We start from the raw sequence: 23,117 nt of genomic DNA, 5'->3' as shown, positions 1-23,117 counted from the left end.
ATATGCACCTCGGACCACTGACAAACAGTTATATTTTCAAATATTTCAGTTTAAGTCTTTTTTTTTTTTTCCTTTTGGGTACAAGAACTGTGTGACAAAGATAAGAGTCATGGGATGAAGTATCTTTGAAAATAAGCAAAAGGCATGAATGTATGCAATGCCCATCATTTTGGATGTTGAAATGTCCCTAACATTATTGCTCTTCATAGAAAGATGCTGTTATTCTACATTGTGATGGGTTCCCAGTCTTTCATCACTGTTGATTAAAATCACGTTGCTTCTATCTGCTAGGATAAACTCATTCACTTAAAGCAACCAAAAGACGCACGTTTTCCAGGTTGGCTTAATAGACCCCCTGTATCAGAAATCAGATTTAGTAGAAACGATGTTCAGGTGATGCCCAACTACGAAGCAGTGGAGTGAGCTCTACCCCGCCTTAGTAGCTCCTATGTAACTATTCTTGTTTTGTTTGTAGTCTGCTTTTTAGGTAAAATGGACTTAATGTGTCAACAATGAAATTGTCAAGAAGGAAATTAACTGCCAAATATAATTTTTCCCTTCTCTTTCTCTAGGTATCAAGGGACAACCACATAAGAGTTTTGTAGATAAATGTTTTTTAAAAATCATTACGGGGCATGCAAATTGCTTAGTTTTATGGTAGCCATAGTTCTGCTTTCAGAATAATAGTAGAAATGTCGAGTCTGATTCAAATCTGGTAAAGAACTGAACACTTTTTTAAACTCTTAAATGATTTTTGCCCTCTATCAAGTTGAACAAGATTTTTCAAATGTTTGTGAGATTAGGATTTAGATTTGTGTGAAAGAGAAAAAGAGAGAGAGAAAGAGAGACCCTGTTCCCAGTGGGTTTTGTTGTTATTGTTGAAATCACTGTACTTTTAGACCAAGTTACCCTAATTGCTCCTATACGAGGGCAGTTCATATTCACCTACCTGAATATCACTCACCTCCACACAATGTAGTAACTTAGGCAATAGATATCCTCTCTTCGTAATTAAAATGATTGAGCCTTAAAAAATATGAAAATAACTGCAAAAGCAAAGTACAGAAGAGAGACAGAGTCAATATATGGATTCGTTTCATTACAGATTCATCAACTTTTGAAAGGTCCTTATGAGTCAAACTAATTAAATATATTTTATCATTTCCTCCATGCATTTGATACCTTTTTAGCACAGATAATAGGCTGTGATAGTTTTTTTTTTTTTTTTACCATTTATAATATTTGAAATGAAGGTATTTTTAAATGGTTAAAATAGTAATTGTCCCAGTTTGCTATATTACTGAGTTCTCAATAAATAAGATTCTTTAAAATGTAGTAAGCATAAGTTAAAGTGTATCAGAAATCAGTTTATTTTGAGTGATTTTTTTTAACATTCATATTAAGATTCAACATTTGTATTCAATTCTTGAGATTGTTCATCGATAAAATCTGATATGGAACAGAGTCAGGTTTATAAAGTATGACCCTGTACAATCTTTTATGGTGTTAAAACCTAACTCTGCAAACTGTAGGGCTGAATCTCAGATTTGTTTTCTGAGAGGCACACTAATAATAAAGCATATTGACAGAATTATGGCCCATCTAAATTCACATTGTTTTGGCCTTTGAGAGGTTTGGTTAAAATTTCAAGCTCCTGCTTGCACAGCAGGTACCTTTATTGTAGAAATTGTGTATTTAAAAAAAGTAAATGAGTTGGGGACTTTCGTTTTACATTTTTGCTCAAAATTGACATACAGTGATTTAAGCAGGTAAAAGAATTTTTATTGATTTCAAGATTAAGTTTAAACATGGATTCTTACATATGATGGGGTCTTTATTGCTATTTTAAAGATAGGTATTGGGTCAATAATCTCACATAAACAGATGGTTTCAATTCCCTGAATAGCAGAATGCCGGGAGAGCCGAGGCACAGTACATGTCGAGTTTCCATCCAAAAACGACCTGTTTAGTAGACACAGGTCTTAAACAGTGGCGTGAGATGATCTCTAGGGCCCTCTTTTAACTCTGTTTTTTTCTTTTTGTTTCGACATTTACTCTTTTGCTTTTTAATTGCCTGTTGTCATTTCCCAATCAATGTTTTTGGAGAAGGCTCAGAGATGTGATCTTTATATCAGGTATAAACTTCCAAACTTAAAGAGTTTACACAACTGTTGATGCAGAGGGGTAGACCCCCTAAAACCTTTTCCTAATACTATGGTTCTTGTCCCAAATACCGCAGAGTCCATTTCAGCACCTCTAGTTTATCTTAATAATAAGTATGATAGTAATTGTCAGCATCGGCAGGTTTCAGTATTTGTTAAAGGAGGCAGAAGGCCCTCTTCTACAAATAGGGGCTGCAGTCCATCAGGATGTCAGCTTGGGGACATTTCCAAGGTTAGCGACTGCTTTGTCCCTCCTGGTACTGACAGGAAGGGGGAACACAGGAAAAAAGAAAAGAAAAACAAAGGAGGAGAATTTGAGGTTTTGAAGCTTTTCCACCTGAACTTCTTCTTCTGATCATCACCTTCCCGATGACGTTTTGAGGGATCTATACATATTTTTTCCCTGAAGACACACATTAATATGACCTTTATTCCACCATAACCCCCCCCCTTCCTGCCTTTTATAGTATCCCTAATCTTGGTAAATCCTGAAATCTCTCTCCATTGATCCATAAATCATGACCTGATCATGAAGTATCACATTTAGCGGCTGTGTTTGTATATTGGATGTACATGCTGCATAATCTGGAGAAATATTTGTCACTCATTGCCCATTGACTGTGGAAAAAGGCTCTCCCTCTTTTTTTTTTTTTTTTTTTTTGTTAAAATGTCTCCTCTCTACCCCTTAATTCAGTGAAGCATATGATTTAAGAACAATGAATCCTTTTACCCCTGCGCAGGGGACGTATATTACTTCATGCACATGAAGGCAGTGGTGACTCACCCATTTAAACATATCATGGTAAATTTGTGTATCTAAATTCATATTCAGAGATTCTTTATTGCTGTCGTAACCCCTTTGACAGGTCCCTACAGCAAGTGTGGCCATCGAAGGGGCTTCTGCCCTAAACCGTGTTCGCTGGGCTCAAGCCGGCAAAGAAGTTGCCGTTGGAGACTCAGAAGGCCGAATTTGGATCTACGATGTTGGAGAGGTACATATTCTTTGGTTTGCAGGTTTGGGTGTTTTGTTTTGTTTTTTTTTTTTTTTCCTTTTTTCTTCTTTCCTTCCTTCTTTTTCTTTCTTTTCTTTTCTTTTCTTTTTTTTTTTTTTTGACTTGTGTGTCTAGTTTAAAGACCTAGTGAAATTACTGACATGACCTGTGGGCCACAAGAGTCCTCTCAAGTGCGTTTGCAAATTTCCATTGACTTCAGTGGGAGTTTGGTAAGACTTCCTTAGGGCCTAATTTGGTTTTCTGTCTCCACGCATGGGCCACTTTAGTTAATGATCCAGCCTCTTTCAGAGAGCTGTAGAATTCCCACCCATCCTGTGGGAAAGCATGGCACTTCCCACCAATTTCACGAGAATGAAAAGTTTGTCCAATCCATCATGCGAGCATTGAATTTGGAATTTGTGAAAGGAACAAAAAGTCCAGTTTTCATTATATTCAGTTAAAATGTATACTATTAACTCTTTAGTTAAAATGTAGCCAATTAAAGCTACATAAGGTAAACCAAAAATGAGGCTGTGCTTGCTTCTCAGTATATATATCAAAGAGGCTGAAGTGAATTGGAATTTGTACTATTTTCATGATATTCAAAGTTATTCTACCAGATATATATCTCTGGTGAAGATACATTGTATTACATATATAATGTCTTACATTATATATGGTATTCCTGAACATCATGGCACATATCAAAGGGCAAAAATATATATCTTGTATGTAAGATAAATCTCTTAAAATTTTTGTACTATCTTTATTGAAATATTACATTATCAATCAATTTTACTTAAACGTATCCGTTTATTTTTACTGAATGGGAAAGTTGACAAAAAGCTTTCATTTGCAATGAGGTTAAAGAATTTTTTCCTTAAAGACAAAGAAAATATTGAACTTTCAAGCAAAACAAAACAAGAGTGTTGTGTAATACTATTCTGGTGTAATATGAATCTAGCATTTGCATTCCAGGGGGAACACATACCACAGTTGTGTGTGTAACAGCCTGGACCTAGGAAGTACTCTGTGCCCGCCTGGTGGATGGGCTTAGCTGACCACATTGACAAGGCTTCTGTACGGTTTCATCAGTCGGCATTCTGTACATTTGCCAGAGTCCCAGATGGTTTGTCCTACACTGGAATGGTTTCTTATATACTGCTGTGCGGTGGGGTTGATTGTGTTGAAACAACTAGATGTTGTTGTTGTTGCTTTTAATTCAGCCAGAAAGAGAAACTGAAGGACGTTTGAGATGGGAGTTTTCTATTTTGGGAGGTACACCCCTAAGTAAAACATACAGAAACCTCTCCGTTTTGCTGCATGTTATCTATTTCATTAGACAGCCCCTTAACTACAACTGATGCCACCAGCTGAGTCATCCCAACAACAACAAGGACTCTGTTAATATTCATCCCCAGTGGTGAAGATACAAATGGTCTGGTGACTATTGACGTAGTTTGGAGTCTTTGTGAAAGAGAATACCCTCTGAATCAAAAATACTGCCAATGATTTTATAGCAATATTTTCTTCAGTGATTATTCCTTATATTCAATGCATCTTTTTCATCGTCTTCATCAAAATAAAACTAAGCCACAACAAAAACCTTCTTCATTAGTTCATTTACTAGAAAATTAAAAAGCTAGCAAAGAAGAATATTTTTATTTATTTTATTTTATTTTTTTTAATGTTTTATTTATTTCTAGGAGAGAGAGAGAGAGACAGCGTGAGCAGGGGAGGGTCAGAGAGAGAGGGAGTCACAGACTGAAACAGGCTCCAGGCTCTGAGCTGGCAGTCAGCACAGAGCCCGACGCGGGGCTCGAACCCACGAACCGCGAGATCATGACCTAAGCGAAAGTCGGACGCTTAACCGACTAAGCCACCCAGGCGCCCCAAGAAGAATATTTTTAAAAAGCAAGTTTTCTATTTTCTTTCTCTTTCTTTTGTTTATAACAAGTGCTATTGTGGGAGAGAAATAGATGTGGAGACATGCTCAGAGATGAAATGGCAGAAAGTAGATGAAGTTTAAACTCTTTTCTCCACCTCCTTTGCTTCTTATACATAATGTCACTTAACCCTCTTAAGATCATATGCAACAGTAACTGTTTTGTCCAAGAGGGTTGAAAAGTAGAATAGTTTAACAATCTGGTCTATTTCAAGAAAGATTTTTGAAAAGTCTGTATGTTGGCCACAGATATTTTATATAATTATTGTGTACATGTGTGTGTTGTTATCTATATATAACATATATGCATAATATACATGCACACACATGCATCTATGCACACACACAATCCCTATGCAATAAGAAAACACAATGTGACATCTACACAGAATGTTCTGTAATAAAGTGATTTTATAGCCTGCGGACAGAATTACTCAAATATGAGTCATATTTTAGGAGGAAAAAATGATTTTGCAAAAGTTGCTTTGGCTGATATGTCGCTGCTAAAACTTCTTTCTAGGTTGCTATCATCATTCCTAAATTGTAAAGTGTTGTTATACTCATATTTCTACTGCCGTAGTGGCAGGTCAGCCTGGTTTTCATTTTTGTATTATTGCTCTTACTTTTCTAAGTGATATTACAGACTATAGAAATGTCTGCAACTATAGGCCAGTCTCGCCTATTGTCTGGAGTCTAGACAGGCTATAGAAAAATCTCTGTGACACATAATAGGCCAAACAATTTGTAGGGTTGTTTATCCCTACAAATTCACTACCCGGAAAAAAAAGGATATACTATTTTATTGACAGTAGGTAATATTATATAATCTTCTAGTCCTTCCCTGAATGACCGAAAAATCAGGATAAGCTTATACATTTGAACAGTTTGGTTTTTTTTTTTTTCTGTATGGTTTAGTCCATACACAAAGCAATCTAGAGCTCAGAAAAACTCAGACTTAACAACATAATTTTGTCTTCACTATAGGTTTTTTTTTTTTTTCCCTAAGTATTATTTACAAATTTAGCTCATATTTATTTCTGGAGAAAGAGAAAGGGGAGAAGTCCTTTTCTCTTTGCTCATCTCTAATCCCTATTCTAAATCTCTGAAGGCCAACTCTATAGAGTCTCCATGTACTGAAAGGGAAGTGGAGCTTAGCTGAAGTCCACTTCTGAGAGATGGTAGATCACTTCATGGGCAAATGCCACCATTATTGTAATTACTGCTGTCTGGTCCACCAGCCTAGAACTGACAGAGCTTAGCTGTACGTACAAGAGACGGGCACCCTCGAAACAGTGTGTCCTCAGCCTTCCAAATCACCTAAACTGCAGAAAGCCAGACAGAGTGTCTTCACAGCAAACTGGCCCCATTTAGAATTTGAGGTCAAATCGAAAGCTGGTGCATGGCTGACAAGAGGGAAGGGGTTTGAGCAGGAAGTGGTTTAAAAAGGAGAAAATATAAAGGAAGAGAAAAAATATGGCATTGAGGACCAAATTGCCAGTAGACTGTGCTACCATTATCTGTATTCAGAATTGGTCCTCTGGTCCCCATTAAAACTGAACCCCTCACCAGGGTCATGCTGGCCTTTGGATGAAAAATCTTGCTTTATGGAACCCTCTAGGAATGAAGATGAAACACTTTTAAATAAGCTTTATGATACAATCTGTACAAGAAAGTAAATGGTAGTTTTTAGAGTACGCTTTGTCAATCCATTTTCTTTGAGACCTCAGTACATTGAACAGGTGTCTGTCTGCAGGAAGACACCTCACGTTCATTTCTCCCTGGTTGATGTGAGGAGAGGGGAGGGGGCAGCAGGCTCCCTCTCACCAGGGTCCGATTCTGAGAGTGAGGCTCGCTTCATGCTTCATGCTTGTGTTACCTGTGCGTCCTCAGAGGCGCTGCGCACGGAGGCGACCTCAGCTTGGCTTCGTGCTTGGCTGTCACCGTCTTGCAACCGTTATGAAATTCTTCCACAAGGCACCACGCGTTTTCATTTTTGCACCACCCCCCACGCAAAATTACGTAGCCAGTCTTTCCACAAGTGTATTGCTCTTAATCCTACTCATGATGCAAATCAGAAATGAAAATTTATGGCCTTGACCTAGACTGTTAGATAAAAGGAGAAATTTTTCGAAATGTGGTCATTTGTAGTACATACTGTATGATCTTCTTCTTACTTACTTATGTCTTAGGACTATTTAAAAAATGCTGAATGGGAATAGCAATGGCTGTAGATTAAAAACATCATGAGGCCCAGAAAAACAGCTGAAACCACATGGATATTCTCATTCACTCCCTATTCTTGTGTTTTGATCATACTGTAATTTTAAGTGGAAATATAATAGAGTTTGGGGAAAGATCTCTGTGATGCCTACTACATTTGTAGTGGAGAGGGATAGCCTTTTTCTGTCACTCAACTGTCACACCATGGTCAGGAACTCCTTGATTAGAGACTTCTGTAACTACCAGTGGAGATGTCTCCATTTAAGTCTGTGTAGACCTGCTTCCTCTGAGACCTGACGCTCAACCAGAAGAGCCAGGCAGAAAGGGACTCGGGTATCACTGGTGGTTAACAACTGTCTGCCTTATCTCCTGTCCCAGCTGAGGCTGCAGCTGCCGCCGGGAGTCTCGGCACATGATCATGCCCTCCTCTATTATGTACAATTATCCTCCATGACTTTTAAGATGATGGCAGAGAGGAATGGCCCGAATCCAGATTTACTGATGCAATTTATTATGAACTTCTGAAGGGGTAAACAGAGGATTGTGCGTGAGCTCACTGAAATCACCAGATTGACTATGTCCATGTGCCTTCCCCCCAGTTTTTCCTTTTTGTTGCATTTAAATGGCTGGTCTGAGTAATATCTTGGGGTGTATGACTAATGAGGTAAAATATAAAACAGCAGTGTTTTCAGGTAGACCACATGATGCTTTGTTTATATAGCACACATTTTTGGTTGTTTGATTTCAGCATTGTAGCTGGAAAATATACTGCACACATTTATTTTCACAGACAGGGGTCTATTTTCTTTGCAGAGCAGGTGCTCAACTCCCATTAGCATAAATGGAAGTTATGTGAATTCAGTGAAAGACAGAGAAGATCCCTTTTATTATGTGGCTATAATTTTTGTTCTGTCTTTGCATCTTAAAAGTTATTAAAATAGACAGTGGTTGCATGCACCATTTAAATTTTCCAAGATGTAAAGTTAAAGATGAGCCTCACTCTTGAATAAGTTTTGAGGATCCTTCTCTTCAAACTGTGGGGTGCAGTCTGTTTGTTGTGAAGCTCTATGATCCCACTCAATTAACTGAAACATGGATAAGATAACAAGTCATAAGTTAACTACAAATATAACCTGAAGACGTTGAGCGTACGCTGCTTCAGAATACACCTGTAAAGAACTGTTAATCGTTGTTGGATTTTTTTAATGATGTGTGAACACACATATTCTAAAGAATTAAAAATAAGAATTACCACCATGGCTCCTTTACTGAATAGCGAGCTTTTATTATATATATATATATGTATATGTATGTGTGTGTGTCTATATATATATATATATATATATATATATAGCTGATTTTAATAGTACATGGGCCAGTGAGTATAGAATTATTCACATGTCCAGATGATTGATAGTCAGCCTATCTACCTGTCTGTCTTACAGATGTGTTTTATAGAAAGCCCGTTGCTATTGTTAATGCTTCAGTGCTGTCACATAGATGGGCTGTCATAAATATCCCCTAACAACTATCTTTGCTGCTTATCTGAATTAGTTAGAATGCTGTTTGCAGCTCCAGTTTTGAAAGAAGCAGTTTAGCCTCCACCTCCTGTTATTTCTTTTCCCATTAACCTCTTCCAGGGAAGATTTTGTTTTCAGTTGTGATAAATACACATAAGTTTCAAATCCCTGATTATCTTTCTACAATAGCCAAATGATAAGATTCCAAAATCATTTTCAGCTTACAGTAGAACTTGAAAAATAAAATGGCAATTTAAAAACGAACTCAGGAGATGAATAAATCTTTGTGGCCTCAGCTAGTACGGGTTTGGTATCCCACTCACTAATTACCGAAGAAAACATGGATTCATCCTTACATTTTAACCCTGAACCTTGACAGCGTTTCAAATCACTTGGTTTATAGGACTCTTTGGGAGCTAAAAGAATAGCAGTCATTTTATTACAGATTTCAATAAATACAGTAGATTCAACATGCATTAATATATTGCAAGAGTCTTGCAAAATTCTTGGAAAGGAAACCTGCAGGTGAATAGGAGAGATCAAACATACCTGCACAACTTAAATGTTCATCTGAGTGTATTTTAGAGGTGAAATGAAAAATTAGGATGACAGTTTATTTGGGATCCCGATAGGAAAAATGGCCTATGTAATATGCTTCAGAATGGTGGTCCAGGTGTAATGTCCAGGGACTATTAAAAGGTGCCTCAACCAGTTTGCATAGCCAGCTCGCACAAGGATAAAAGAAAGCGATTTGATCAGCCATCTCTCTTGCACCTGAAATAGCAGCTCAGTATAGAGGCATCTGATACACTGAAAGTGCTGAGAGTTCAAAAGAATTTGAGTGACACAAAATAAATGCAATACGTTTCTGGTTTGTAAGTGGATTACACGTAGGCAATAATTGTTTGCTTTGTGGAACTACTTTGTGTTTGCCAGTGGGACAGGCCTCTGTCAATTTTCCACAAGATGTGTGTGCCCTGAATGTAAATAATCCCCCCTCCATGGGGAAGGGGTGTGCAGCACTCAAAATATGAAGTTTAACTGAGATTTTGGGGTTAATTCAAGTACGGGTCCCCTAATGAAAAAGAACTGGATTTGAAATCAGTTCATTTAATGACGGTGCTTTATGAAGGCCATTATCCCCTGCTGATGACGAAGCTGATAGTCGGCTGAGCGTCTGGAAGGGAGGGGGCGCTGGGCTCGGCTTACCAAAGTCCCGTTATAATCCCCCCAAGCACTTGTGTTTCTCATTAAGTGAGTGTGGCCACAAGTTGCTAGATTCTTGAAGGTCTTTGCAAGTCCTGGCTTATTCTTCAATGAGTAAACAACATTTTTTTTTTTTTTTAGCTGATGCCAAACACTGCTTTAGATATTCCCTCCATGGAGAAGCAAAGACTTCGGCCTAAATTAGTGTGTGGGACCAGACATCCAGATAAAAACTTAAAATCCAAATACTTAGTTCTGTCGACAATATCTAGATATTTGATGACATAGAAGCAAAGCATTGGGATTTTCAATGGGACTCTTCAGTTTTTACCTGAGTTTTTTATTGCCATAGCCACAACACTGTGCAGTTAAGTCAAAAAGCACAAAGGCATATTCGTATGAGCACATTTGGGGTGCTTATAAATATAATTACATAAAATACGCTACTTTGAAGTAATATATTAATTCATTTTCCTGTCATAATAAATTACATGTATTTGAAATAAAATAACTTGGTTAAAATGTAAGATTGTAATTTTAGTATTAACTTGATTTCTTCTAGGAGAAGTGCTTAATTTAAAAAGGAAAAAGAAAAAGCACTATTAATTCCAATTAATGTTATAATTACTCATCTTATAGTGAATGTAGTAGCAGTGGCTTTCATTTTGATAATTATATATGTAAAAGACCATAATTAAACCAATTATTATATAAATAGTGTGCTTATTCAGGTACATTAGTTTATAAAAATGAATTTATAGGATTAATATCTTTTCAATCAACTTTTTTTCTGGATTGATAAGAAAATACTTATGACTTTTCTGTGCTATGGAGAAGTTGATTCGATGAAAAGAAAACCCTAATATCTAACTTTATAAAAACTAAATGTGTGCATAGTAATTTGCAATATTCAATGAAATTCATATATCCCCATTTTGGTGATAAATGGCCTATGAATATAAACCTTCTGAAACAAGTACCAGTTTGTATAATTAATCATCTTTATGATTCTTCTGTGATTTCAAACTGTCATCTTCAATAGCAGTTTGGATTTTGAAGCAGTCATTAATTATAGTGTTAAATTTTTTCATGGCTGACAAAATTGTGTTTAGTTTTAGAATTTCAAAACTGCTAAATTTTATCTTGAAAAATTACTGCTTAGAACAGTAGCCTCAAATCACAGCTTAGACCAGCCGAGCATGAAGCTGCTCCAGTCATCTGTGAGGCTAGATTAACACTGGCCTGGATGGAAATGGAGAGCTGTTTGTTTCCTACAGAAGTGTGTTACTATCGGCGTATCTAAGACAGGGTAGGAAATCAAGTGTCTGCCTATGCGTGTTTATGTATAAATATTTATATGTTATATAGGTTGGACTTGCAAAGTGAGGGAGTGAATCATCCTATTCTAATTTCAAAGAAGGTTTGCATGGATTTCTGAGAATGTCAGCTATCAGAACATCTTCTCCATTTTAAAACATGAGTTATTTATCATTTAGGAAATATCAAAGCTTAACATTGTTGAAGAAATTTTGCACTCTTTCTTTTGAGGATGGCAGATAAAACTGATCAGTGGTCCAGTCCCCAAGATCTTTCTCCTCATGGCCAGCCAATAGTTTCTCAACATGTAGATGAAATATTTCATTCTTTATCTTAATATTAAGGAACCTTTGGTAAAAAAGTGAACATGTTCAAGTAGCTTAAAAAGCAGCCGCCATTGTGATTTAGGTTTTTTTCTTTTCTGTTTGTTTGTTTGTTTGTTTGTTTGGCAGCCCTCCTTAGGTTAATCACACTCTTCAGTAAGGCTTTTCTAATGTTTAGAGTGGCATGTCCATAGAAACATACGCCAAGTAGATACTTAACAATTGTCTATTTGAGCAGGATAGCCCAGCCTCGCACAGTGCCTGGCACATAACAGGCACTCGAATATTTGGGTGAATGTTTCACACGTGAAAGTTGAGGTTATGGGAAAGCTTAATTGTGTGAAGCATTCAGAATGGAGCCTCCGAACTGGCTATAGACTGATGGACAGGAAAAATAATCCATTTAACTATATTTGCAGAGAAGGGTATATAGAAAACATATTTTAAAAAGAGGGCTTGTTCTTCTTCCCCAATCTCTATCCCACTCCCCCGCCCTCCTATGCTTTTAAAAGCAAGCAATTGGCCACTAGTTGATTCAAATAGTTGTCAAACCACTGGAAAAATGCTTCCTTTTCATTGTGCTTTTTTTGGACACTATAGATATGGTAAATCATGAACTACATTATAAAAATACCTCTTTTATGCCCAAACATTCAGTAGGAGGGAATGACATTTCTTTTATTACCTTGGTAAATGTTTTTAAGGTGTTTAGCAATAAGCTTTCTTTTTGTCAAAACTGCTTAGATGCAGTGGTTGCTAGGAATTTACTAGAAAACCTATAGTTAATAATATCAGGGAGAGAAGGATATATGTTTAGTCAGCTAATATGACAGATCAGCTTGAGTAGCCCATGCCTTTTCGTTTCCCTATCATTTTCTTGATCTTTTCTGTTCTGGAAAAAGAGTGGTAATTGAAGTTTTAAAAAGTTTATTTCCATTATTGCCCATCAGCCAATGTTTTTAGCACTTTTTCCATCTTTTGGACAGAGGAATAGATTGTTCTAAGTAATAGAAAAAATAATGCTTAAGAGATTTCTCAAGAAAACAGGATGAGATTTTAATACAAATGTGAACAAGGTCATCCATAAGCCTTAGTAAATTAACTCTTTCTTCTTCAGCTGTGTGATTTCTTTTCCCCTCTGCAGGTAAAAATTCCAGAATTTTGTCATGTTTCCTATAACATGAAATTTTAACGTGAAGAAGTGTTTATTTTTTAAGAATAGTGTTTAAAATAAATTATTTCCTTTGATGGTTGCTGACTTATTGAAATCGACATAGACCCATATTTATTACTATTTACCTTTGATTTTATGTCTTGCCTTTCTTTCTTTCCTTAATTGGTGGTAATGGATTTTTTTTTAAAGTAGTGTTCCAAGAAACCTGCTATAAAAGTCAACCACTCATTTAAAGAAAGATACTAGAGAGGATAACTTTGGCAGAGACTCAAGCTTCACAGGTGGATGAGGGGTCCCTTAGAAGAGGATTCTATGATAAAATAAATTCTTTCTTTCTTAACCAAACAGAGCCAGTAATCATCAGACTACCATTGGTTTGCATGCTGCTAAATTCTGCAGAAATTTTAACCTACAGACGGGGAACAGCAGATGCTACAGAATGGAGACTAATGGAACTTCTACTTTCTGGCTTTCCCTAAAAGTGCTGTAGATACTAAGTTACCACACAGCATATCTTTTTGTGGTAGAACACTGCAGTGTATTTACCCCTTCTGCACACTGCATTCTGGCTTGGAATTTTGGTCCGTGGTTTCATCCATTGTTACCAGCGATGCTAGACTCCCCCAAGAGTTAAATACAGTGGAGCTTGCATTTATGTGAAGCGAGTAAGCTTGGTCTTTCCAGCGGCTGTTTCATTGCGCATTACCTCCCACTTTGCTTCCCTCTGTGTGTGTGGCAAAGGGAATTGTCCTAAGAAATATCGGCTTCCTCTGAACACAAACGTGTATTTGTACACCAGCAAGTCCACAGTCTCCTGAATTGGGGTGCCATTAATAACTGCACCTTTAAAAAACCTTTTAGAACTTAGAGGGGTTTAGGGTTTGTGGAAACTCACATTTGCTTCCACAGTTTCTATAAATGCATTAAAAACCAGAAAATCAATGCATATTAAAGTGAAAAGGTAATTTGCAAGATATCTTTTTAATAGAAAACTTTAATTTTGGGTTCATACAGAAGATAAGTTGTCATGTATCTGTTCAGAATCAATTGTTAATATAATCATCTCAGACTTTTTTTGAAAGTGACTCCATTTAATTAAAAGATTACAAAGATGCTCATGAACCACACATCGATGGAATACTTATCCTGAAAGTTGGAGGCCTCCTCATTTTAATTTGTGTGCCACGCTTGATGTACCTGAGAAACCAAACCGAAATTACGAAATAGTTTTTTTCTGTCTTAATTGTCCAGGATTTTTTTTTTAATTAACCTACTTTTATATCAGCAATGCCTGAGACAGATATTTTTTACCATACAAAACTCAGGATTGAGCTGGTAGGAGCTACTGCAGATAATGCAGCTTTTTAAAATCAGCTGCTAGGTACTATAAACCCTTTAAAATTACTAACAAATGAGGGAGGCCTGACTGTGGACTGTTCAAAATTGTTAGCCATGTGCTTATAAAAAGGGACACATGAATGATATTTGTGTATTTAACCCTGGTTATAAAAAGCCATTTGAGTTTTATAACAGCGTGTTCAGCGGTTACAGAGCCTTATAACTTGAGCTAAAAATGTGGACTCCTACCATACAAGGAGCCATAACAAGGGCCTAGCTAGGAAGAGCAGTACTGGCCATCCCTGAGAATAAAACATGTGCATGTGTACGTAGACGTATCTGTGGGTGTGCATATTTACAAGGAATAATTATACTTTACGTTTGATTTTTTTTAAATGAGCAATAAAAAGTACTCTGACAGAATGTTTCTTGTGACCTGAAAGAACCCTTTCCTCATAGCCAGCTCATGGATTTTTGGTATTATTAAAAGTATGACTATTTAGGAAATCATGTGTGTGGGTGTTCAAGAAATCAAATGTAATAAAAGTAAGGTATATTTCTAAAAAGACATGCAGCTCTATATAGGTGAAAAGAAGGCAATGGAAGAAAGAAAAGGAAAGACCAAAAATAACCTCACAAAATGGAGGAGAAGGGAATGAGCATTAAGGAAACATAGGAAGAAACATCATTTCCTCCAGTTTTATAATGTGCCAAGCATTGTGCCAAGCCCATCATATGTGTCGGTGGAGAGGGTGTGCATGGGTCTTATTTAATATTCACAATGCTCCTAGGAGATGGGTCTCACAAGCGAGGAAGTGAAGACCGGAGACTTTAAAACAGTCTTCATACGGACACACAGCAAGCAAGTGGCAGAGCAGAGAAAGGAACTGTGGTCTGGCTGATACTGGAATTAACAACAAGTCAGGCTTGGCTCCACTCTCAAAACGTCCTTATTCTGCAATCATGCCTCTCTTTAAGTGCACGCGAAACCCGGGCCAGACACCCAGTGGTTAGGCTACTTAGTTATTCGGGGGCCCGACTAGGCCAGGATCCAGAGGCACCCTCCCTTCCTTTCAGGCAGAGGGGAGGGACAGATCCATGAAACAGCCTCGGAAGTGAGGAGGAGGGGACGAAAATAATCAATTTTCATTAATTTTTCCATAGCTTTTGCACATTTGCTTTTAGTTTTTACCTTTTATCTTCCAAGAATCTTAGAAGATTAAATACAATCTTTAGAATCTTTTAGCAGGTGACTCAAAACACGTTACTTGTCTGCCATTGTGCCACTAGGCTGGCAGGTCTTAAAGGGGCGAGGTTCCTGACTGCCCCATTCTGCCCTGTGAAAGTTACGTGCTACTTAGCAAATCATTTAGCTCCCCGTTCTTCTATTTCCTACCTGGTAAAAGAGGGCCATACCTCATTCCTTGATGTCCTCACATAGCAAACATCAGAATTATTTTAAGAAAGTAAAAATAAAACCACAAAAATGCTACCCAATCGATACGCACGCCAGTCACACATATCATTTTGAGGAATGTGTTCAATCTGAGTGACAGCTTAAAGAGAAAGAATGCATGACTATTCCATGAAGAACTCATGGTATTTTCTTCACTTATATTACCTCTCTCATCCTCTTCAGATCTCTGTTGATAAATGGGTCAGACACCATCAGCCCCATTTTACAATTGAGGCAATGAGAGGTTAAGTGCTTGACCATTGCCAGTAACCAAGGGGAGAACGGGACTTAAGTCTCCTGTCCAAATCTGAGGTCCATTTTACCTCCTCCTTAACGGCCAAATTGCTACCTCAGAAACTATCTTTGTTCTGAGTTCCCTTGGCTGTAAAAATAGGGTCATATCATATCTATACAAGGTCGTCACTCTTAGAGCAAAGATTTTATCATCTCGGGAATTAGAGTCCTGAGTGCTTGTGGCATAAAAGTGCTTTATACATTTCACAAAAAATTAGAAAAGTTTCCTAGTAGGGGGTGTGAATGGGCTTGCTGGGTGCACCGTGAGCTTGAAGCAGTGGGAAAATCCGAATCATCCCTGACCTAGGATGTGGACTTTGGCAGATGAATCTGAGGGCAGAAAATGTTTCCAGCTCCATTTTGATTCAGTACAATACTGGACAATTTTTACAAGTCCTTCTTTATGGTATTCCCTTGATATAACCATGAGCCATTTCCTTCACAGTGTTTTTTTTTTTTTTAATTAACATTATTCATCACAATGAAAAACTTGTGACTATTTTTCCTACCATGAAATGGAAATTGTTTGAAAATTATTCTAAACTGATTTTTTTTTCAAGGGGAAAACAAATCCATAGTGATGCTCTAGGTTTGGCCTTTAATGCCTTGATGGAAACTTAAAGAGATGCTGAAGACTTGTCATTAACATGCCATTTGCTTCCCTGCTACTTGCTTGACACACAACACATACCGGATGCGTTGCGGTTGTCACTGTAAGAAAATAAATTTTAGGCTGTGCATGTTTTGAATGTCAGCGAAGTTGAAATTAAAAACAAAACCCCCCCACCTATGCCAGTATTTACACATTTTGACCTAAGAAAACACCATTCACTTCTGCGTCTTTAATCCCTAGCACAGCACCAGGCATAGAGTTGGTACTCGGTCCATGCTGGTTGAATACATTTGTGTGCTGGTTAGACAAACATGAGAGCAGTCTTATTCTTTAAGACACAATGAGTTTTCCTACTTAATGATTAAGGTATTATTGGATTAAAGGTCTCCTAGAGAAACTGTTTATTTATTTATTTTGAAAGTGATAGAGAGAGAGATAGAGAGAGAGGGAGAGAGAGAATCCCAAGAAGGCTCCATGGTGTCAGCACAGAGCCTGACACAGGTCTCAGTCTCACGAACCATGAGATCATGACTTTAGCTGAAACCAAGAGTCGGGCGCTTAACTGACTGAGCCACCCAGGTGCCCCATTTCCAGCCATTTCTCACCAGAGAGAACCAGGTTAGAAAAGTCAGGAACTGCCAAGGACAGGACAGTTCTGTCCAAATAGATGCTGTTTACAGCTGCAGATGTGAAATGAAAGGCATGGTCTTCTTGTTTGTCAGGAGGCCTGCTTGATCTTACCTACAAGTAATTCAGATGCCAAAAATTATTACTTTGGGTGTGGAAACAGCCCGTGAATGCACATTCACACATTCAAGCTAAGATTATTCTTAAAGTGCTTCCTGATGGTGATACTTAATTCTAAAAATGGGGCAGTGTGCAGTTCACCTTCTAAATCTAACATGACAGTCGTCATGGGTTATTTTTATAATCGACTAAATGAAAAGTGTAATAGGATGAGGTGGGTAAATTTAAGTTTCCAGAAGCAATTGTGTTTGCACTGTGTGCTACTTTGGAGTGTTTTTTGTTGTGGTTTTGTGTTTTGTGAACCAAAGCAAACTAACATTTCTGTGAAGTTTATGGCATCCTAGAGTGGAAATACTTGGCAGGATTTTTTTTTAAACTTCTAATATTTCCAACCTACGTGAAACTTTCACAGATCAAAGAGAGGACAAGATATGTTAGGATACTATTAACGCTTTTGTGAGGGCAAACCTGTATTTTTAAGGACAGGTGTTGGCATTCTGGTACAATTATTCCCATCCCTGTGGAAAAGCTCAAATGTCATTCCATTGTAGGGTACGTTTCTCTATTAGAAACATTTAAATTTGATAAAATTCATTTTTGAAAAGTTAGATGTGCAACTTAAATGTCATAAATGACACTCAGTTCTGTCTCTAGGCATATATCCAAACCTTAATGGCTCACAATCTTTATTAGTATCGTTTCTTAATGGCCTGGCCATTACTACTGGATGAAACCATGTGAAACATATTTACCTGTTTTCTTGTTTTAGTATATAGTTTCTATATATTGCTATCAATAGAACATTCTGCATGGCATCATATGTTAACTTGCACCATTTCAACCAATAATATAATGTTATGTTAAGGAGCCAAACTCCTAGAGCAATATATTATATATTGTATAATGTATTCTTAGTAAGGCCTGCCTTTTCCCCGTACTTAAAGTTTTATGAAATTATGAGGTGCCTTAGCTAGAGTTTGATTATCACTTTATATATTGGAAAAAGTCATAATCATGCTATCATGATTGGCTTTGTCTTTTCCTAGGCGTTAGTTTTGTGGTTCTTTTTGAAGGACTTGTCGAGTTGGAGGAGAGAAAAGAAATAGTGGACCTATTCTTTCATATAAATATGATACCAAGCCTTTGCGGCTCATGCTTTTTGTTAGCTCTTTTGTAGCATCAGAAGTTTGAAGGCCTCATTTCCCCAGTACGGTATTTTCTAAAATTGAAGAGAAAAATGAAGATCGGTGGAACCTAGGAAAAGAGCTCCAAGTAGGGAAAATGGACTGAGCAAAAGGGGTAACAGTGTCATTTGATACTTTTGTGAACTTATGTCATTGCCTGAGAAGAAATGAGGATTCATTTCAATAACTAGGGAAGTAGTTAACCATTCAAAAACTCATTCATATGACTAAATGAGAATTCTTATTGGTACTGCATTTCTCAAAATCAGTAGAACTTATTCCCCCGCCTGTATATCATTTCCAGAATTAGATCATTGAAACATTTAAATCTTAGTACTAGAACACTAACTGCAGAATACACGCTGTAGATGGATGATGAGGTCCCCCAGGAAATTGTCTTAGCATCTGACATGATCATCCCCTGTAGTAAAAATTTTAAGTTCTAATCATTTAGCTCTATAAAGTGGGTAGTTTTTCAGCTGTAAAAGTGATCTCAAAGCTTAGCTTTATATGCTCCCCCTTTTTTATTTTCAAAAACGTATATTGAGACAAATGTGTTATTACTGTTTATAGAATCTAGTACCTGTAGATGGGTTATACCATCTTACAGGGCAGTCCTCCAAGAAAATCACTCTACAGTCTACATCAATTTTATTATATATGAAAACCACTCAGACTTCTACTTGATCATGCTTCTCATCTTCAAACAATTCTCTTTTCTATTCCAAACATTTGCATGGTATCCTCAGGCAGTTCATTTCTGGATGCTGTGTAGAGAAATTAGTATCCTTTAAATCAGCTAACAGAATTCAGACACGTAACTTATAGCAGGTGGGGTGAATTTTCTCCTTACTGAATTGTGCATAGAAGAAGATATGAAATGGGAAATTTTATAACCCCCCCTTTTCGGCAAACCAGTGTAGGATACTGTCTAGAGATGCAGATACTGGAGCTAGATGACACCGACATTGATAGTTGCTAGCTAAACAATCTTAGTAAGATGACTTAATCTTTCTGTGCCTCTATTTCTTCTTCTGTAAAACGGGAATACTAAGCTTACCCTACATAGGGCTGTTGTGAGGAAGGGGTTAATACATGTATAGCACTTAGGACAGAACTCTTAGTAAATGTTAGCTACCATGTAAGAGCTTGCTGAAAGAGCCATATCACTATTTCCTAGTAAGATTTCTTTGCATATGTAAGTTAGACTTTTGCCACGCATATTAGCACATTAGCAATACTTTTAAGAAAGGATCAATAGCATTGACTTAGAAAGGCAATACCACAATTATTTCAAAATCCTAGTCAACTGCAGTTTTCATTTGCTGTGTTCACTTTAACTCTGGCCTTAGGATGAATTTTCATTACTGAAAGTGCTTTAACTGGCTACTGTAATTGTATAGTTTACAGAAGTTTTTTTTTAAGCTTTATAAATTCCATGAGTGAATTTTTTTTCTTCTCAATGTGACATTATTCTCTTAAGTTGTCGGTTTAAGAACAACACTTCAGGGCTGATTCGGGGAAGAAGAGCAGGTTTCCTTGATTTTCCAAGGGAAATGGCTGCTTCAGGAGGAGCAGTCCAGTGGGTGTCGAGGCTTCCAGGCCATTTAGATCCTTGTTCATCATTTCCCACTCACTTGCTTTGCAGCTTGCAGTTCCTCACAATGATGAATGGACCCGATTTGCCAGGACCCTCGTGGAGATTCGTGCCAACAGAGCCGATAGCGAAGAGGAAGGCACCGTTGAGTTATCTGCCTAGTGGAAACTGTCCGTCCCCACCCCAGCCCCCACCTTCACCTTCTAGAACTCAGCTCTGCGGTCCTCGATTGCACTTGTATTCGGTGTCCATTCAGTATCCGTGTCGTGTGACATTTGGGTGTCATATTGTGCCAGCTTTGCTCCAAGTATTCCAAATGTATCCCGCCCTGCACCCCACTGACCTGAAATTCACCAGATCATTTCTATCTTTATATTTGTCTCAAAACTGGGGGGGAGGGGAGGGGAGGGAGGGAGGCTTTACGGGTTTAGTTGTTGCCTTTTAACTACTTAGTAGCTGTATTTAATAGCTGGAGACCTCTGGTTAAATTTGTTCTTACATGCACTTCTGGCATAGTCCTATTAAATCCATATGAAGCCAGATATGATTAGGTGCAGATGTGGTGTGCTTCACGATGTGGTGCAGGGCCAAAGACTTGAGATGTGGTGTTTTACATGGTGACTCACATTATGAATGGATTTACTAGAAGAACATTGCCGCTCCTTATTTATTGTGGTGTGCTGCATGGAACATATTGATTTGAAAGCATTAAAATAAACGATCCTAGAGCATGTGCATAATGAGAGGACTGTATTGTCTCTCTGCTGCTGTTGAGGTTACATTAAGTTCCAAATAACAATTACAGTATGCCGGTTCCACGGAGGACGAGAAATCTTTAGAGGTTTGTTGCACTGAATGGAATGGATTTTAATGCCTATTATTTCTAGGTACTTTAACAATATTTCAAATATAGTTGACCATTGATACTTGTCATTCAAGCTAACATAGTCCAGCAAGAGTCTGTGGTTCCTGAATATGACACCAGTATTGCCAATAAAACGTTCCAAACCAGGTCTGCGCCAGCGTGGATAAATCCTGTACTTGGGGAAAGACTGATTCGAAAGACTGATTCGAATCTTGCTATGACAAGGCGGCGGGGGGGTGGGAGGGGATATATTAGGGCCATGTTAAAGATTGATAATGAGCCCTATAGGCAGCCAATCTGGCTGGACTTAAACCAAGACTCTGGTTTTATTTTTACGAGGGAATGTGTGTGGTTTTTTGGAAAGCTTTCCCGTATCTCCTTCACCGGAGCCACTCTTGCCCAGAGATGGTCTCCCACGTTAGAATAAGAAAAACAGGTTAAGATGAAGATACCAAATGGTCTACACATTTCCTTTTAAAAAGTTTACCCCAGGAATTTATGTTTCTTGCTATTGGACTAGGAAATGTGTCTATAAACAATTTTAACAGAAAATTTTCTCAGAGTCATTTCATGCCTCGAGAGAATTAAAACATCTGAAGACAAACTTTCAGCTTTTCAGGGAGAGAATCTCCCTGGTGCTTTGGTGGTAGGGACTCCTTGAACTCTGAGATTTCTTTTAAAAATAATGATATGCTTTTTCTTGACGTGCCATTAGGTATATAGATATTGAAAGTCTTTGAAGGCAGGAATTAAATTTTTAAAGATAAAATATGAGGGTCTTAAATAGGTTTAAAATCCAATAAAAGTACCAGGGGAAAAAAAGTCTCTCAAGCTTACACTACAGGACCTGAATAAAGAATAAAGCAATAACCCATAAGTTGCTATTACAGACCAAACTCTGAATGATTCTGGGAGCAAAGGAAGCACGTGAAACATGACATGGGTTTATATACATACGCTTCCCACTGTGGTAGCTAGTCTCCAAAATAGTCTTGCATAGTGCTGTTCCATGGGGATTCCAGGCTGACCTGGTGTAAATGATGGAGTATGGAGGAAGTGATGCTGTGTGGGGTCCAGGACATGGTTATGAGAAGACTTATAGCTTCCTTCTTGGTCTCTGCGCAAACTCATTCTTGGTCCCTGTGCCAAGAAGTACAAGTATCTGTATAAGAAGTACAACTATCCTGAGACCTCTGGGCCACACACAGGCCCGAGGTGACCATGTAGTGGCCATGTGTCAGACTCCCAGCCAGCTCACGACAATTCAAGTCATCCTGGCTAATGTTCTGGAAGGGATGTGGCTGCCATGAAAATTTGCCTCTCTGGTCTCCTACTGCAGAGAGTATAACTGACTGACAGCTCTAGCTGCTTTGCTTTGAAATCTGCCCCCATGTTTGATGAAGGTCATGCTTTCCACAGGTTTCTCTCAGCTGACTAGAGCATGGCAGCGATACTGAGGCAGGCCTGTTCCTAGAAGATATAAAACTTCTCTGACAGGTAACTTGCTTAGGGACTCCCTGTAAGCATTTAAAAAACTTTATAGAACTGTAATCTAAAACTAATTTTCCCTCCTCCTCACCCTCCCTCCTATCTTTCTCTCTCTCTCTCTCAGGGTCAGACCAGCATCACTGTCTGATGGCTCCCCCAGCATGATCTGGGTGGGGAAGACAGGCTGGTCCTGATAAGAGAGTAAAGAGACTCACTATTCACCAAGAGAGTTGCAAGAATTAACATGTACTGTAGGGGTTAGGGGAATAGCACTGAGATTGGATTTTGAGGGGTTTAAGGGAGCCAGAATGTAAGATCGAATAGGCAAGAATCCACCGAATTTGATTGAGAGACTTTTTCAGGATATGTGATTTTATACTCTGGCAAGGACCCCAGGGGATGGGGTGGTTGATACAGGGGCTCTTAGAAGTCTAGAAAAGCTATAGCCTACACTTAATGAAGTGACAATGTCTGAGTTGTCCTGACCAATAGTACAGAAAGGAACAAAGAGGTTGAAGGAAGTAAATAGGTTAGAATGGATATACTATGTAAAGCTAGAAGACACATCCAGGAGTTATATTCCATAGGAAGGCCCAGAGCACACACCCTTCACCAACGCCATTAGCAACAAGCCAGAGAGAAAAGCATAAACATCTTTTGGCCGCCTCTGCACACC

General features: G+C 38.0%; 1 protein-coding gene across 4 annotated transcripts in view; it reads left to right on the top strand.

Annotated features, from left to right (window-relative positions):
• Positions 1 to 20,483, top strand: part of DYNC1I1 (dynein cytoplasmic 1 intermediate chain 1) — a 270,147-nt gene extending 249,664 nt beyond the window's left edge. For all 4 annotated transcript variants that reach the window (XM_039236278.1, XM_039236275.1, XM_039236276.1 and 1 more), the window contains 2 exons: positions 3,029 to 3,154; positions 20,140 to 20,483. In XM_039236278.1, the coding sequence (XP_039092209.1) occupies positions 3,029 to 3,154; positions 20,140 to 20,250 (237 nt within the window). In that variant the 3' untranslated portion in view covers positions 20,251 to 20,483. The remainder of the gene's footprint in view (positions 1 to 3,028; positions 3,155 to 20,139) is intronic.
• Positions 20,484 to 23,117: the final 2,634 nt, after the last annotated feature.

The sequence above is a fragment of the Hyaena hyaena genome, unplaced genomic scaffold, assembly GCF_003009895.1.
Source record: "Hyaena hyaena isolate Hyena2069 unplaced genomic scaffold, ASM300989v1 scaffold_109, whole genome shotgun sequence".
NCBI lineage: Eukaryota > Metazoa > Chordata > Mammalia > Carnivora > Hyaenidae > Hyaena > Hyaena hyaena.
This window is presented reverse-complemented; position numbering and strand designations above follow the sequence as displayed.